This window comes from Giraffa tippelskirchi, chromosome 4, assembly GCF_054371585.1.
Source record: "Giraffa tippelskirchi isolate mGirTip1 chromosome 4, T2T-mGirTip1v1.2.pri, whole genome shotgun sequence".
Classification (NCBI taxonomy): domain Eukaryota; kingdom Metazoa; phylum Chordata; class Mammalia; order Artiodactyla; family Giraffidae; genus Giraffa; species Giraffa tippelskirchi.
In genome coordinates, this window is record NC_137278.1 from 3,912,832 (window position 1) to 3,930,187 (window position 17,356).

Genomic DNA, 17,356 nt, shown 5'->3' on the forward strand with positions numbered 1-17,356 from the left:
CTCACCTTTCACAGACCATATATTCACTTCAGTATCATTAAACTGGGCCACAAGCTGAGACAGCTCCTCAGAACCCCTGGTATTTGAATTTGAAAGTGCTTTCACATGGCATAGCGACAACCTATGAAATTCCAGTGTTTTTAAAAATAACATTTTGATGGCTCAGCAGGTAAAGAATCTGCCTGCAGTGCAGGAACCACAGGAGATGCAGGTTCGATCCCTCAGCTGGGAAGATCCCCAGGCGTAGGAAATGACAATCCACTCCAGTATTCTTCCCTGATAAGTCTTATGGACAGAGGAACCTGGAGGGCTACAATCCATGGGGTTACAAAGAGTCAGACGCAACGAAGCACAACAGAAAGTGATGGAGGAAAGGTCAGGCTCTCCATGGAAACAGCGGTTAAGCTGGGGAAAAGCTATCAGAATCAACAGTTTGGGGGCTCCGTGGTGTTATCAGACACGACACCCAAGAGAGTGCTTGAAGAAAGATGATGCCGCTGAACTTCAGCTGTCATGGAGCCCTGTGCCGGGTCACACACTGACCCCGGAGACAAGGGAGCAGAAGACGCAGCGACTGCACACACAGCAAGGAATACCGGTCGTGCAAAAACGGTTTGGGAAAGTGACCACAGAAATGGAAAACAGCAGCCCTCAGGCAACAAATGCAAATCCTGAGGAGGGGGAGAATTTGATCTTATAATACTCAATGTCCACTTCTCAGCAGATCACAAACCATATCAAGAAACAGAGAATAGGACTTGTTCACAGGAAAAAAAGAATTTGACAGAAACTATACCTGAGGAGGCTCAGGTACTAAAATAATCAAAGACATTAAGTGAACTGTCTTAAATGTGCTCAGCTGAAAGAAACCATGGACAAGAAACTAAAGGAAATCCAGAGGACAGTGTAAGAATTTGTAGGGATTTAGTAAAAAGGTAGAAATTACAGGGACTTCCCTGGTGGTACAGTGGATAAGAGTCCACCTACCAATACAGAGGACATGGGTTTGACCCCTGACCCGGGGAGATCCCACAAGCTGTGGAGCAGCTAAGTTCTGTGCCACAACTACTGAGGCCACACTCTAGCCCACAAGGTGCACCCACAGAGCCTGTGTGCAGAAAGTGCTGAGCGCTGTGCCGCAGCTGCTGAGACCCACACACCTCGAGTCTGTGCTCGGGAACGAGAGAGGCCACCGCAATGGGTAGCCTGAGCCCCGCAGCGAACAGTGGCTCCCGCTCGCCGCAACTAGAGAAAAGCCAGGCAAGCAATGAAGACCCAGCGCAGCCAAAAATTAAATACATGAAATTTTAAGAAAAGGTAGAAATTACAAAAAGAAACCAGATGGAGATTCTGGAGCTGAAAAGTACAGTAACTGAAGTGAAACGCTCACTAGAGGGGTTCACTGGCAGATTTGAGCAGGCAGAAGAAAGAATCCGTGAGCTTGAAGTTAACAACTTGTTGACCAGAGAAGTATTAATACATCTCTTGTTACCCGAACGTTATTGACCGGAGACATTTCAATATGCACTTACATGACAAAACACTGGCCACAGGTGTTCAATTCGGCAAAAATCCCCTGGTCAGTAATGTGTTACAGCCATTGAAATTATTCTGTCTGAGGAGCAGAAAGGAGAAAGAAGGAAGAAAATTGAACTGACTCAGAGGGACTTTGGCAACACCATCGAATGTAACAACATATGCGTAATGAGAGTCCCAGAAGAAGAGATTATTTGAAGGAATAATGGCTGAAAACGTCTCAGATTTAATGAAAGATGTAAATCTACGCATTAAGAAGCTCAGTGAACTCCAAGCAAGATAAACGCAGACAGCCACGCAAAACACGTTGCAACACAGTTGAAAGACAAAGAGGAGATCTTGAAAGCAGCAAGAAAGAAACAGTCCTGTAGAAGGGCTGTCCCCAGCGAGATTAACAGCAGATTTTTCTTCATCAGAAACCATGACAACCAGGTGGCAGTGAAGTAACATATTGCAGATGTTGAAAGAAAAAGGATTCTATGTCCAGTAAGCTATCCTTTAAGGGTGAAGGAAATCAAGGTGTTGCCAGATAGACAAAGTTAAGGGAGTTTGTTATGAATAGTCCTGCCTACAAGAAATTCTAAAGGGAGCCCTTTAGGCCAAATGAAAAAGCCCTAGACAGTAACTCAAAGCCATGCGAGAAAGTAAAGAACTCTAGGAGCGGTGACGAGTTGGTAACTCTAAAAGCTTTATTGTCGCCCTTTTGTTTGTACCTTTTCTCCCTGTATGACTTAAAATGCAAATCAGGCACTTTCCTGGTGGCCCAGTGGTTAAGACTCCACGCTCCCAATGAAGGGGGCCCAGGTTTGATCCCTGGTCAGTTAGCTCCTGCACGTCTCAAGGGAAGATCAAAGATTCTGAGGGCTGCAGCTCAGACCTGGCACAGCCAAAGAAACAAAGATTTTTTTAAAAAGAAAATGCCTTGAGACAGAGGAAAACAACAACACTCCTGGGATACAGCGAAAGAGGGGATTTACAGCGTTCCACGCCTACATTAAAAAATAAGACTTCAGATCAGTAACCTGACTATACACTTAAAGAACTAGAAAAAGAGCAAACTAAACTCCAAGCTAACTGAAGGAAGAAAACGATCAAGATGACAGTGGAGAGAAACAAAACAGCGTAAGAAATGGAGAAAAGTCAACAAAACCAAACCTTGATTCTCTGGGGGAAAAGTTGACAAAATTGGCATTCAAATTACTAAAATCTGAAATGAAAGTGGGAACGTCATTACCGACTTTACAGAAATAAGGATTATAAGCAAAGAGAAAGCCCACGAGCAGCAACAAAAGACCCAGCACAGCCAAAACTAGTAAATAAATTTTTAAAGGAGAAAGATTTGAATAAAAGAATACCATGTACAATTGTGTGCCAACAATATGCATGGTAATATTATTCAGCATAAAAAGGAATGGAGTTCTGATTTGTGCTACAACATGGATGAGCCTTGAAAACACAGGTTCTACGTGTAAGAAATAGCTGGAATAAGCAAATTGATTGGAACAGAAACGAGAATAGATTACCAAGGGTGGGGGCGGAGGGAAGATGGGGAGGTAATGCTTAATGAGTATAAAGTTTCTGTTTAGGGTGATGGTTGCTCAACAATGTGAGTGGAATTAATGGCACTGAATCATCCTTTTAAAAATAAAATATTGATTTAATATCTAATATTTCAATAAATGTTTATAAAATTAGCATTTTATGTTATATATTTATGCCAATTAAAAATTTAGAAAACTTCCTCGAAAGCTGCTCTTCTACAGCTTTTGAGGAAGATGGAGCATTTTCTGTTTGTCTCATTGGAGTTTCTTCTGACCACCAGTCTACCACTTGTAGATGGTTGGATGGCATCACCGACTCGATGGACATGAGTTTGGGCAAGCTTCGGGAGATGGTGAAGGACAGGGAAGCCTGGCGTGCTGCAGCCCATGGGGTCGCAAAGAGTCGGACAAGACTTAGCGACTGAACCACAACAGCTGAAACCACTTGTAGATTTCAAGGTCAAAGTCCAGAATTCCATCAGCACTAGGTAGGGAGAGACTGTAAACAGATCAAAAAGGGAGAGGAAGCAGGCCGAGGATGGTGGTGGGGGGGCCAGGGGACTGCGGACAGGGGGAGATCTGTTTGACCTCCGGGAATCCTTGTCTCTCACCTCAGAATTCCTTTTCCTGCTCCTTTCACACCTGGGGCAAGTATTTGCGATGCAGCTCTTAAAGCCACAGCTGGGCCTCATTCCTTAAGCATTTAGCCTCTTTGTGAGCCGGGATTTCCAGCAACTCTAGGGTTTCTGCAACTTTTTAAAAAATTTTATTTATTTTTAGTTGAAGGATAGTTGCTTTACAATATTGCTTTGATTTCTGCCATACAGCACCATGAATTAGCCATAGGTGTGCATATGTCCTCTGCAACTCTTTATACAATTGTTTTCACCTAGAATCTCACTAGGAGGCCTCTCCATGTCAGGTATGTGGGGGCCACTCATCGTGGCTGTCATCTGACGAATCCTGGATGAGTGCTGGTTCGCCAGGATAAGGGGGTTCATTCCTGCCAGTGAAGGACCCTTACGCTGCCCTCCTCTGGCTGAGACAGAGTCAGAGATCGTGTGGTTCAGAGGTCCACCGTCTCGCACAATCACCAGTTTACAAATGCAATCGTGTTGGTACTAACTTCATCCTGAAGGGCAGCTGCTGGAGCCCTTCAAGCTGCAGCCCCTAGGATGGTTGCGTTCTTTGTCCAAGTCTATGTTGTGGTTATGTCTCGGGAAGGTGGGAGGCTTGACCCTTTTCTGTGGAGAAGGCTGAAAGATGAGGTGTGGGGGGCAGGGGACGCCCCCAAGACTGCCAACCCACAGGCATGCTCGGGCACAGCCTTGCCCATGAAATACCGAAGCACCACGTCTCATCAGGGTGGTGAACAGACTCTGACCGGAGCTTCCCCGCGTGTCCCCTCCGGGCTGCACCCTAATAGGAGCTAAAGGCTCACCTCTTGGCCCAGCAGGGAGACTCCAGGAGCCTGGACTGACCTCTAGCCTGCACCTCGGTAGGTGTTTTCTGCTTCGTGCCCTGGAGAAAGCCTGGAAAGGCAAGAGCCCGATGAATTACGAGGCATCCCTGCGGCTGCAAGTGTCAGACAGCCAGGCTCGCTTCTGTCTGGCCATGTCTGTGCAGCATGGGGACTGAGCACACATCCTGACATGGCCCAGCCCTCCGGGGACGTGATTTCCTTCACGACAGGCACAGCTGAGCTGTCCCCCAGCGAGGGAGGGAAGTGCCACGTCGCAGGATGGTCCAGGCCCCGAGGAGGCTCCCGAGAACAGACCCGGCAGGTAGAAACACTTCGCGAGGCCGTGTGAGCATTTACGTGGCAGATGGCGGATAGATGGCATCCTTGGCTCCATCGGCTGAGAGCAGGGAGGGTCCCCAGGAGAGCCCGCATTGGGGGGCATCTCAGTCTTTTATACCTGAGAGCCCTGGACCAAGCCAGGAAGCCCAGCGCAGACAAGGTGGTCACGGGCCAGGCTGGTATGCCCCCTGCTCCTCAGGGGGCTGGGTTTGCCCCTGGTTCAGCTCTGCTGCCTGGGGTCGCAGGACTCACAGCCCAGGCTCAGCCTGCTGTCTGTGGCTGGTGAGTGTTGAGGCGGTCCAAGCATGGGTTGGAAAAGAATTTCCAGACACGGAGCATTTCAGAAGGGAGTGGATTTATTGCAAACAAGGAGCAGAGATCAAGTGGGCACAGGGAACACAGTGATCTCCTGAGAGATCGGGGAAGAGTCGACAGTTTTCCTGAGTTAATAGCCAATTCTTAGGGCCTCGAGACAAAATTCCTGCTGAAAGATTGGCATTAGGTGATTGGTTGGGGCACTAAAGGGTGCTTACCGGAGTGGGCATCTTTGCCTAAGGGGGAGTCAGGAAGAAGCTTGTTAGTGATCATCAGGGGCCTTTGGCAACAGTTACAAAGGGGCTTAGTCGGCTTCAGAGGTGATCTTGGTCCTGGGCTTCACTTCCGTGGCCTTGGTGCAAGGTCTTGCACCTGTGGCCTCAGGGGCAGAACTCACCAGGGAGGGAGCGTGGGGCTGGTGGCTGGTGCTGCCAGCCCCACGCACCCACCCAGGACTCTGGAATCGCTGGTCCCTCACCCCCACCCCACAGTGACCACAGAACGGTTGAGGGAAGGGGAGAGAGGGAGCCCTCGGCCTTGCTGCGAGCACTGGCTTTGGAGTCTCTGGATTTGACTGCTGCTCTGATGTCCTCGGGCGCATACCCAGGCTGGATTCCCAGCAGTGGAGGTGACCTTGACTCCGCCCTCTGCCTCTCACCTCCCCACTGGGCACAGCCCCATACGCATTCCTCTTGCACCCTTTGCACCTGTCCTTCCAGTGCGATGCTCTGTCCTCATGGACGTGGAGCCACCTGGAGGCAGAATCCGATTCTCTCCCCCAGACTGTAGTTAGAACACAGTGGTCTCTCCCCACGCCCCAGAGGACCTGGGCATGGCTGGGCTTCGGGGGTCCAGAGGTGGCCGCCCCCTGCAGAGCCCAGTTTTTCTTTTGGCTGCAGCCCTGCCCACCCTCGGGAGCAGAGCCCAGCGCCCGGGACCCGGCAGCCTTTCATGGGGGGGTCCACACCTGAGTCCCAGTCCTGGCCTGACGTTTCACTTCTATGGACCTGTTTCCTCCTCCTTAAAGAGGGTGGTCCTGTTGGCTTCCTGAGCTTGAGGGCTGACGGATGGGGGGAAACTCCTTGGGCCGGGTGCCTGGGGCTCGTGATAACTGAAGACCCCCTTTTCTTCCAGCTGGGTCTTGGGAGCAAAAAGATACGCCAGACAGAGATGGTTGAGGCTTTATTCAGGAGGCACTTGGGAGGGAAGGTGGGCCCTGGGGTCCCACCTTGTGGCCTCTGGAGGCCAAGGACATTAGAAGCCAATGACGACGGGCATCTGAGCCACCTCAGAGTCACCCGCGGAGGGTTCGGTGGTGGCCTCGGAGTTGTCCGCGGGGGGCACAGGGCTGGCCTCAGAGTTGTCTGCGGGGGGTGCCAGGCTGGCCCCCTCGCCCGTCACCGTGGGCAGTGCCTGGTAGGTCTGGGTCCAGAACTGCAGGTAGTTGGCCCTCAGGTGCAGCTTCATAGAGTTGCTATCCATCTGCTTGTTGATTTCCAGGTAGTTGCCATCTTCCAGGGTGTAGGGGTCCCAGTTTGTGGGCACCGTCGAGTGGCCCGTATTAGGGTCCCTGCAGAGTGAGAAAAAAGGCTGGGTGGCTGCGTGGGGCCAGGGGGCCCACAGGAGGCTGGAGACCCCCATCCCCTGCTCGCCTTGGCCATCTCCCACCCTCTGCCCCATGGGCACGTCCCTGTCTCCCGGGCGCTGGCTGGGCATGTGAACATCCTGGGGCCCAGCCGGGAGCCCTTGGCCTCACACGGACTCGGTGCCCCGGGCTCAGGGAGGGCAAGTGTTTAAGGGAACAGGGACTGAACCCCCAGTCTGCAGGGTGATGTGGACCCAGGGTGATGTGGACAGAGGCCGTCCCCACCTCTGCCTTACCCAGTTCTGGCAAAGTTGGTCCAGTAGGCAATCATGGCCTTGGAGACAGTCCTGTCTTGGGCCCGGTAGCCCAAGGGGGTGGCGAAGGGCTTCCCGAAGACGTACTGGAGGTCATCAGCGTGGTCAGCCCCCATCCACTTGGGGTAGAGGAACATCCGAGATGGTTGGGAGAACAGGTAGGTGTAGGTGTTCGCGCTCCTGAGGAGGGAGGGGAGACCGCCCGGGTTGGCAGGGTGCCCACCTGGGGCTGCCCACCCCGGAGATGGGCCCCAGGAGAAGACTGTGGGGGAGTAGGGAAGGGTCTGGGCAATTCCCACAAGACTCAGGAAGGGGAATTCGCTGGTAGCCCAGTGGTTAGGAATCAGCGCTTTCACTACCAAGGGCACGGGTTCAATACCAGGCTGGGGAACTGAATCCCGCAAACTATGCAGCAAGTCCAAAATAAATACATTAAAAAAAAAAAGACTCAGGAAGGATCTGGATCTTTTCACCCGGGAGAAAGAAAACTGTGGCCAGATTTTTGACTTTATGGATTCTACAATTTCAAGTGGATTTACACTTGGCCTCCACCAACCATATAGAGGCATCTTCCTTCATAATTCAATACCAAGGAAGATCGCTTTTCTCTGCACGTGAGTCTGTATTCTTGACTTGATGGGACAAGGTAGTGTGTGCCCTCAGCTGTTTCCTTTTGGCCTTGACTGACAGGAAGCTCAGAACCGAATTTATTGCCAAGTTTTCATCCTAAATTTCTGTGTGTGTGTGCCCAGTCACGTCTGACTCTGCGACCCCACTGACAGAGAAGTCCATGGGGATTCTCCGGGCAAGAATGCTGGAGAGGGTTGCATTCCCTCCTCCTGGGGATCTCCCCGACCCAGGGATCGAACCTATGTCTCCTGTATTGGCAGGCAGATTCTTTACGACTGTGCCACCTGGGTTCTAGGTGAAATTTTATCTTCCTACTTTTTAAGCATCCCTAGCTTACTTTTTCATTTTCGTTGGCTATTATCACATGGAGGGTTTAAAAGTGGCCGCAGGCTTGTTCTGAAAGTTGTCAAATTCGAAACCCACTGCAGAGAGCATCACGCAGTGGCCCTGCCTTCCGGACAGCTTGCGGATGGTAGGCCGACTCAAGGACTTTCTGACGGGGAGGACCAAGGGGTGTGGGAGAGCGTGCAGGCCTCGCTTGGGCCGGGGGTCACAGGAGGGTTCGGTAAAGCCCCCAAGCCTAGGCTGGGAGGAGGGGCTCTCTCAGGCCTGGCAGACAGGGCAGGCACAGGTGGGAACTGAGCCTGGCTTTCCCAGGCCCCCCGGACACCTGGGAGCTGCCCACCTCGAGGCCTCTCTGGGAAGGTGTCCGGGATCCCCGGTGGGCCACCCCCACCCACCCTCCTCACTTGGCGTTGCTCTTGTGCTGGGCCACGGCGATCTTCGTGGGCATCAGGAAGAGGATGTCAGTCTCCAGGTCCACCATGGTCTTCTTCCTGGTCTCCTGGGATGCGTCCTGGGCCCAGGGCTCGGTGTACACCTCGTACGTGGCATTGGCACCTCTGAGCCCCTTGGTGACAGTGAGTCCGCTGACCAGCTTGTAAAAGTCCTCCCTGCAGACACCAAACCGTCACTGGACCCTCCACCCCGTGCCCACAGGAGGGTGTCTGCCACCCTGTGGCTGCAAGATCGAGCCAGTCAGTCCCAAGGAAATCAACCCTGAATATCCACTGGAAGGACTGATGCTGAAGCTGAAGCTCCAGTACTTTGGCCACCTGATGCAAAGAGCCGACTCATTGGAAAAGACCCTGATGCTGGGAAAGATTGAGGGCGGGAGGAGAAGGGGCGACAGAGGATGAGATGGTTGGATGGCATCACCGACTCGATGGACATGAGTTTGAGCATGCTCCAGGAGGTGGTGAAGGACAGGGAGGCCTGGCGTGCAGCAGTCCATGGGGTCACAAAGAGTCGGACATGACCAAGCGGCTGAGCACAGTAGCACCAATGCCGCAGACGGCCGCGGACGGCCCTCACCACCGTCCCGGTGCCGACTTCCTCGTTTGGCGGACCCCGCCTCCTCCACGCCCCCCACTTGGCCGGCGTACTCGGTGACGTCCTGGCTGTTGCTGTTGACGGCCGGCACGTCGATCCCGACGAAGAGGTGGCCGTCCATGTCGTTGGTGCCAGCTATGTAGTCAATGTCCGCAGCGTTGGCGTACAGGTTGACGGGGTCATCGGGGATGAAGTCTCCGTCGATGACGGGGACGAAGGACAGATAGTGCAGCTTCGGGTCTGGGGGCGAACAGCAGCAGATTCTCAAACTCTCCAGTACCCACCTGCCCCTCCCCCAGGCCTCCAGGGCAGGAACTGAGCCCATCCTGAGGCCACCAAGGAGCTCCACCTCCTTTCATGGAGACCGGGATTCCTGGGCTTCAGCATTATTGACCTTCCGACCCCTTCATTCAAGGTCGTGGGGGTGCCATCCTGCGCAGAGGGTTAGCAGCCTCCCTGACCTCAACCCTCTAGATGCCAGTGCTACCCCCTCCCCAGCTGCAACCACCAGAACCGTCTGCAGGCTCTGCAGCGCGTTCCCTGGGCACAAAGTCACCCAGGATGAGAACCACTGCTCCAGGCGCCAGGCCTGTTCTCTCACTGCAACCTGATGCCCTTCTGTCCCTGTTCTCTCTCTTTTTTTTTTTTGTCCCTGTTCGCTTGCTCTCTTAAATCAAGAAGGAGGAAGGTCTAGAAATTCTGGAGGGGACCATTGGAGAAAGAGGTGCCTCCTCTCAGTGGTGGGTTCCAGTGTGTCAGCCAGAAATGGTGCAAGACCCCTGAACTGGCCCCAAAAGGGCCGTATGACTGGTGTATGCCCTGCCCCCATTAAGTCTGGCCCGTTTTCCCTCCAATTCAGCTCAAAAGAAAACACAGTCACATTTCTGCAAATCCATGACTATTGCTACCAGGACACCGACATCCAACTGTTCAAGCCTCTTATATAAAATGGTACACTATTTGCATACAGTCTACTGACATCTCCCTGTATATGTATGTGTGTGTGGCTCCTCTGCCCATGGGATTCTCCAGGCAGGAGTACTGGAGTAGGTTACTATTTCCTTCTCCAGGGGATCTTCCCAACCCAGGGATCAAACCCCCGTCTCCTGAATTGGCAGGCAGATTTTTTACCACTGAGCTACATGGGAAACCCCCATCCTCCCATATACTTTAAATCATTTCTAGATGACTTTTAATACCTAATGCAAAATAAATGCTATGTAAATAATTGTAAATGCTATGCAAATGTTATGTAAATAGTTGCGGGGAGCCGGGGTGGGGGTGTGTGTGAAAGGGAAAGTTGCTTAGTCGTGTCCCACTCTTTGTGTGTTTGACTCTTTGCGACCCCATGGACTATACAGTCCGTGGAATTCTCCAGGCCAGAATACTGGAATGGGTAGCTGTTCCCTTCTCCAGGGGATCTTCCCAGCCCAGGGATCGAATCCAGGTCTCCAGCATTGCAGGCAGATTCTTTACCAGATGAGCCACCAGGGAAGCCCAAGAATACTGGAGTGGGTAGTCTATCCCTTCTCCATCGGATCTTCCCGACCCAGGAATCAAACCAGGGTCTCCTGCATCGCAGGCAGATTCTTTACTGAGCTATCAGAAAAGCCCTGCGGTGGGGGGGCGGGGAGGGCAGGAAGCCAATTCAAGTTTTGCTTTTTTGGAACTTCCTGGAATATTTTTTTAATCTTTTCCATCTGCAGTTGCTTGACTCCCCAGATGGGGAACCCTCAGATATGAAGTTGGTCTGCATCTTGGGCCAAGATGTTTACATAGCACTTATGGTTTACTTCACATTAGGTCCAGATGCAAATGATGGCGTTTGCATTGTTCTTTGCCTTAGAAGGAGTGAGAGAATGATTGCTTCCTGGGTTGGTGAGATTGACACTTGCAGGATTTTGCCGCTGGGCCCCCCTGGCCTTCCTAGGGGGAAGAGTAGCTGAGCTGGAAGGGAAATGCTACAGCAGGTGTTCAGAAGATGTTTGCTGGATTCATGAGTGGAGGAAAGAATGAATGCTTATCTATATGCAGAGGCTTTCTTGATCTGGGGTCCATAAATCTGCTGAAAATCATGTACGAATGACCGCCTGTGTGTGCGTGGTTGGGGATGGGGCCAAACTGTTCTCCAAGAGGTCATGACCCACCGAAGACAAGAGGAAAGACACCTCCCTCTCTTCCAGCCGCGGCCACAGAGGCCTGCCAGGGCAGGGGTGGCAACGTGCCGCCTGGGGACACCAGCGAGCTGGCGACAGAACCAGGATGAGATCTGACGCCCATTGGGGAGCCCCCCCCGGGTCCCCAGCCCCCAGCAGCCCCTACTCACATTCCGTGCTTCCCAGAGGCAGCTTATAGGCCAGCGTCAGGGCTCGGGGGTCGGTGATCTTCAGACACCCGGCCATCTTGCTGGTGTCGTCCACAGGGCAGCCCACCTTCTCTGCGATCTGGGGGTTGGGGAGAAAGAGGCAGTGCTCAGGGCGCCGGACACAGGGTTCAGAAGAGAGCGGAAAGGAGGGAGGCTCCTCCCCGACAGCACCCCCTTACCCTTTTAGCCCAGAAGAGGGGGTTCTCCTGGATGGCCCAGGGGCACAGACCCACGCCACTCTGGCTGATGGCTCGCTTGATGAGGCCCTTGTTGTAGGGAGAGAGGGTCTGCAACACAGAGAGATCCTGTCACCTCCCGCCTGTCTGCAGGGCTCGGCCAGGGACACCCCCATGGCGGCGCATGTCAGCCTTGCTTCTCCCGGTCTCCATCGACTCCCTCCCACTCCTCTGAGGGCAGCGACCCCTTTAGGGGCCCCCAGACCTGCAGAGAGACGCTGGCGCCTCCAGCCGACTCCCCAAAGAGGGTGATGTTGTCAGGGTCTCCTCCGAAGGCCGCAATGTTCCTCTTCACCCAAGCAATGGCCATGTGCTGATCCCAAAGGCCATAGTTACCTGCGGGCCGGGCCGGGGCGGGGGGGTGCTTCATCAGGGGGCTTCACCTGGATGCTAGGGGCCTGGCCCACACTAGGCGCACAGTCCGTGTGGGTGGGATGAGATCGTCCCTGACGGCGTGGAGACCCTGTCCAGCCCCGGGGTGGTGCGTGGTGTGTCCCCGGGAGGCTGGGTGGGCGGGTGCTGGGGGAGGGGGCGTCTCAGGCCGGAGAAGGTGAGGTGGAGGCCCAGGGCTCAGCTCTCTCCTGTCCGGCCAGAGTCCCTCCTCTCTGGGGACTTCTGCGTTGTTCCCCATCCCCACTGAGGTGCCGCCTGGGAGTGCCAGCTCCTGTCTCTCAGCGGCTCCCACCCCCACGTCTCTCGGGGTCTGGCCAGCTGGCCGGCAGCCTCTTCTCTTTTGCTTCAGCTGCCAAGTGGCTCCTGTGTCTCACGGTCCAGCTCCAGCCCCCCTCATTTAGCAGATGGGAGGCTGGGCCCTTTCCAAGGGGCTGTGGGGAGTTATCTGGGGATGAGGGATGCTGAGGGGCGTCCCCTCTGGGCTCAGAGCTCAGGCACACTGGCTCCCCCGGCCTGGTGCCCGGCAGACCTGGCAGATTGGCGTCCCCGGTGCTGAGAAAGCCGAGGGGCCCGACGCGGTAGTTGAAAGTGACGACGATGACGTTGCCTCGCGTGGCGATCTCCTCCCCGTCGTAGAGGTAGTTGCTGAGAAAGTTCGCCCCGTGGCCAGACCCCATGAGGAAGGCACCTCCGTAGATCCAGATCATGACGGGCAGGCTGTGGGAGACTAAGGGGGAGGGGAGCAGGCTCCGTGATGCCAGATAGACCCCTCTGACACCCCCACGCCCCCCCCACCCCTCCCACGTCCCCCCCCACCCCGTTGCTCCCCTGCCGATGTCAGGAAGTTCAGCTCTGGAGCCCCCAGACACAACCCAGGGGCCGGACCCAGGCCTCTGGCTGCTTGGGGAGCTGGAGGGCGTGGGGGGGAACCGACCTTCCTCCCTGCCCTGGGGGACCCAGATGTTGAGGTAGAGGCAGTCCTCATTTCCGTAGGTGCTGTCCTGGGTGAGGGTGGCCTGCAGGCACCGTTTCTTGAACTTCTTGGCCTCCAGGGTCCCTGCGGGCGGCCGGAGGGGCTGGTGTGAGGGTGGGCCCCCCAGCCTCGGGACCCGCCCCGCCCTTGCCTGCTCCCACCTTGCCAGCCGGGGTGTAGCTCGGGCTTCTCCAGGGCCTTGGGGGCGGCGGCGAAGGGGATGCCCTTGAAGATGTCGACAGAGTCACCAAAGAGGCTCAGCTTCTTGTTGACGCCCTCCACGAAGCCGCCTTCAGTGTACACGGAGCCCAGCTGGGCGGGGAGGGGAGAGTTCAGGGGGGCTGCGGCTAGTGGGGCCCCGGAGGAGGATAGCCCCCCCCGCAGGCTCTGGGTTCCCAGAGGTTCCCCCGAGACAGCTTCAAGGAAGGGCCCACCTGCATCTGGGGACTGAGACCCCTGCCACCTGCTCACATCGCTGGAGGAGCCGGTTCACTCCCCACCCCTCTGCACCCCCACCCCCGGGGTGTCCTGCTCCCTGGATCTCAGAGGAGGCTGATGCAAGCCATGTGTCCCCACTCAGGGAAGCATTCCAAGAAAGCCAGCACAAGTGGGGTGGAGGTTTGGATTCTCACATGGCTGCCCGTGACCTTGAGCGTCAGTTTACCCGCCTGTAAGATGGGTGACAACACTATCCCCCTCATGGCCGGTTGGCTTGTCCAGCTGCTGGCAGTGGTTGGCGTCCCAGGCGCCTAATGGTTCACGCCCAGCAGTAAGCTCCCTTATCAGCAGGCCCTTCTCCCTCCTCCCCTCATCTCCCCCTCAACTGAGTCCCCTCAAATCCTCACAACCCCTGTGCTCCAAGCCGGGACAGACCCCTGCCCCTCCAAGGTCGCCAGAACTCCCACTGAGCTGGCGCCAGATGGGCCAATGCGTCAAGCCCTCACCAGCGTCCTGGGGGCTGGCGCCCATCGGCCCATTATTCCTGATCTGGGGGTGACGGGGGTGCAGGTCCGGGTTTCCCGGCTCTCACCTGAGCTAGGTTCCAGGTGGGTGAGAGCGGGCCAGCCCCACATCCCAGGCCTGGACGGATCCCAGCCGCCCTCTGATCTAAGTCTAGGCTGGGAGGGGTCCCCTGCCAGCTGGAACTGTGGAGGAGGGAGCCAGAAGCAATCCCTGCCGGATGCCCTGGGGTTGGGCCCTTGTCTCTCCCATCCCTCCATGCTCCAGGCATTTTTCCTGAACAGCCTCCCCGGCTGCTGGGAGAGGGCACTGGGGGTCTAGGGGTCAACAACTCTGTGTGACTGAGACCGGCCTGAAGGCCCCGCATGGTGGACAGGGCGTGGGGACACTGGCCCTGGTGGCAGTGTGGGGAGGGGTGTCGCTGGCTGCTGGGGCAGCACCGAGGAAACCAGGGTCCCCTCAGCCCCCAGGAAAGAACCTCCCGGAAGAAGGAGCGTGCAAAAGGCGCCCAGGACCAGGGCCTGAAGCTCTGGGCAGCAGGGGTCCGAAGAGCATGCTGAGGGGTGGAGGGACCAGCCTGGTGGGGGGCTGGGGCCCCTGACCGGAGCCCTGCCGGAGCACCCACAGCATCTGCATGTGGCCGTTGGCTCCGTCCTGGAAGTATCTCTCTGCCCGGGTCCTCACACCCGCAGGAGGTCAGTGAGGGAGGGCAGGTGCTATGGCTGCCCCGGCAGGGTTGGCTGGGCCTCCTGACTTGTGTCTGGGCAGAGAAGCTGTGGCAAGCAGATGCTGGAGGAGCAGGAGATGGAGGTTACAGCAGGAGCTGGACTCCAGGGTTGGACTAACCTGGGTTCCCCTCCTCAGCTACAGTGGCTGTGTGATGTTGGGCAAATCGCTTGTCTGCTCTGGACCCCCATCACCCTTTCTGGGAAACGGGGACCACGTTGACGTCTCTAGAGAGACGACGAAGCCAGAGGGGTGTTGTGGGTCAGGTGGCTGACTCAGCAAGGTTGACCAGTTACACTTGAATTTCAAATAAACTATATATATATTTTTAAGTGTATGTCCTAATTATTGGGTGAAACATTCACCAAAATTGACTCATGGTTTATGTACAATTCCAGTTGAATTGGATATTCTGTATTTGGCAGCCTGGGTCATCCTGCTAGAAATGCGGAGTAAGTGCCCGGGAGATGCTGTTAACAACGGTGGTTGGGTTCTGCCAGTGACTCTCTGTCTGTCTTCCCTCTGCTGGGCCCTGTCCCCAGGTTCCAGGTCTGGCTTAGCGGAGGAGAGGGGGTCCCTCCCCTGGCCGACCCCTCGGCTGGGCTCTCGCTTACCTTCGCCCCACTCGCTACTGCCAAGCAGCAGGCGAGGCCAAAGACGACTAGCTCCCAGCGCCCCATGGTGTGCAGCTGCCTCTGTGACACCGTCCCTCGGGGCCTGCGGGTATTTATGGGGCTGGAGCCAGCCCAGAGCGGCCTGCGGAGGGACCCTTCCCCTCCCCCTGTCATTGGTCCTTCCTCCAGGCTGGCCGCACTCCAGGTGGTGTACCTGGAGCCAGGGGACAGCTGTTGTTTCCAGCAGGGCTCGGGCCCAGCCAAGGTCACATGCAGACACACACAACACACGCACACACGTGCGGGTATGGTCCGTCTTTCCCAGGGTCCGCTGCTCTCACGTGACCTGGTCCCCACAGGGCACCTGTGCAGATGGCCACCTACCTGGGAGCCCAGGCAGATGGCAGGGCGGTGGGGAGGGCAGGGGCTCAAGGACTGGAGCTTGGTTGGGCGCACAAGCCCTGAGAAAGGACTTGCTTTTGCCCTCGGGGAAATGGGCTTGCTTTGTCCCCGTGCCCTGACTGCAGTTCAGCAGAGGCCGTTTACAGGGCCTGGGCCTGTGACTTCTGGGACAGAGGTGGCCATGGGCTACCGGGCGGCTGGTATGGGCCCCCCTTGTTACCCAGGGTGCGCTGGGTGTATGTACGGTGTGAGGTGGGGGTGGGGACTGAAGCAGCGCCAGGTCGTCACCGGGCTTCCGGCAGCACAGTGCTGGGAGGGAGGGACGAGACTCCGGGCCAGCCTGGAGGCTTTCCCCAAGGAAAAGGGATGGCCAGGCTTTTCAGCCACAGATACGGCCCAAGCAAAGACCCCGGGGCCACCAGCCTGTGGCCAAGACCTACAGAGACCTGCAGAAACACAGCTGGTCCATCTGCCCGTCCTCCTGTAATTTCCAGCGCCCAGATCTTAATGAGTGGAGAGAGGCTGAAGAAATGTGGGAGGGGTGGGGGGCTGCCTGCGGGAGCCAGGAGTTAGGATGCTGGGAGGAGGGAACGGTGTAGGCTGGGCTGGGCCTCATGTGGGATGCCGCCAATGACAGGAAGATGCACTTGTTGGCTCACACCTCTGCCCAGCCCCTCCAGTTCTAAGAATCTGCTCTAAAGGAAGTGACTCTGAATATGGGGAGGGGAAGCCTCCTGTGCTTGAGAAAGTTCAGCAGCAGTAAAACCAAGGAAGGGGGGGGCACCCAAGAGAGCAAAAGGTGGGCTGGGTCTAAGACCGGAAGTGAGGTGGAGGAGCCCGGGCCACACGGTGCCCAGAAGGAAGAAGGCTGGGAAGACCAGATGGTATGTCAAAGGACACAGCAGCCAGCCTGGGGCTGTTCTCAGGCCAGAGATGAGAGGAGCCGGGCAGCAAAAAGCGTGAGTGCGATTGATTGAAACAAATCATCGCAAAGCTAAAAATGTCCCCCTGGTCATCACTAGAGCCAGAAATGAGGCCGGGGGATGAGGGTGACCACACCCCAACCTGCTGGTCAATCAGTGCTCGTGTCTCTGAAGGGGCCCAGCGGACACGGGAGCTTCCCAACTGCACAGGCATATCTGAAGCTGAATTGCTGTTAATTTGTTAGGTGTGATGACAGCATCACTGTGTTTTTAAAACAGAAGCCTTGATGTGTTAGAAACATACACTGAAGTACTGGATTTCCTTAAAACAGTTCCAGCAAAACACAAATACGAAATAGAACAGAAACACAGAGAAGGACTTCCCTGGTGGTCCATGCTGATTCCATGCCCCCGATGCAGGGGGCCCGGGGCTCAAACCCTGGTCAGGAAACCAGATCCCACATGCCACCACTAAAGATCCTGCGTGCTGCAACAAAGACACAGCGCAGCTCAATGAGCAAATGCGGTTTTTGAAATCAGTAGAAGCAACAGGTTTGGTAGAAGGTAACTTGGGCTTTTGATACAATATTCAGTATTTTCATGTATATTTGCTCTTTTCCATAAATAAAACGCTTCTTTAAATGGGGTGG

The 17,356-nt window shown here is 55.5% G+C and overlaps 1 protein-coding gene across 1 annotated transcript; it reads right to left on the reverse strand.

The window, feature by feature from the left end:
• Window positions 1-6,447: 6,447 nt before the first annotated feature.
• Window positions 6,448-15,447, reverse strand: CEL (carboxyl ester lipase). Its single transcript, XM_081483549.1, has 11 exons — window positions 15,382-15,447; window positions 13,243-13,393; window positions 13,043-13,165; window positions 12,638-12,835; window positions 11,921-12,051; window positions 11,659-11,766; window positions 11,441-11,558; window positions 9,168-9,354; window positions 8,472-8,675; window positions 7,075-7,272; window positions 6,448-6,763 (listed from the first exon to the last, which is right to left on the reverse strand). Exons 1-11 carry the CDS (start codon window positions 15,445-15,447, stop codon window positions 6,448-6,450), a joined length of 1,800 nt encoding a protein of 599 aa, XP_081339675.1.
• Between the last annotated feature and the right edge of the window lie 1,909 nt (window positions 15,448-17,356).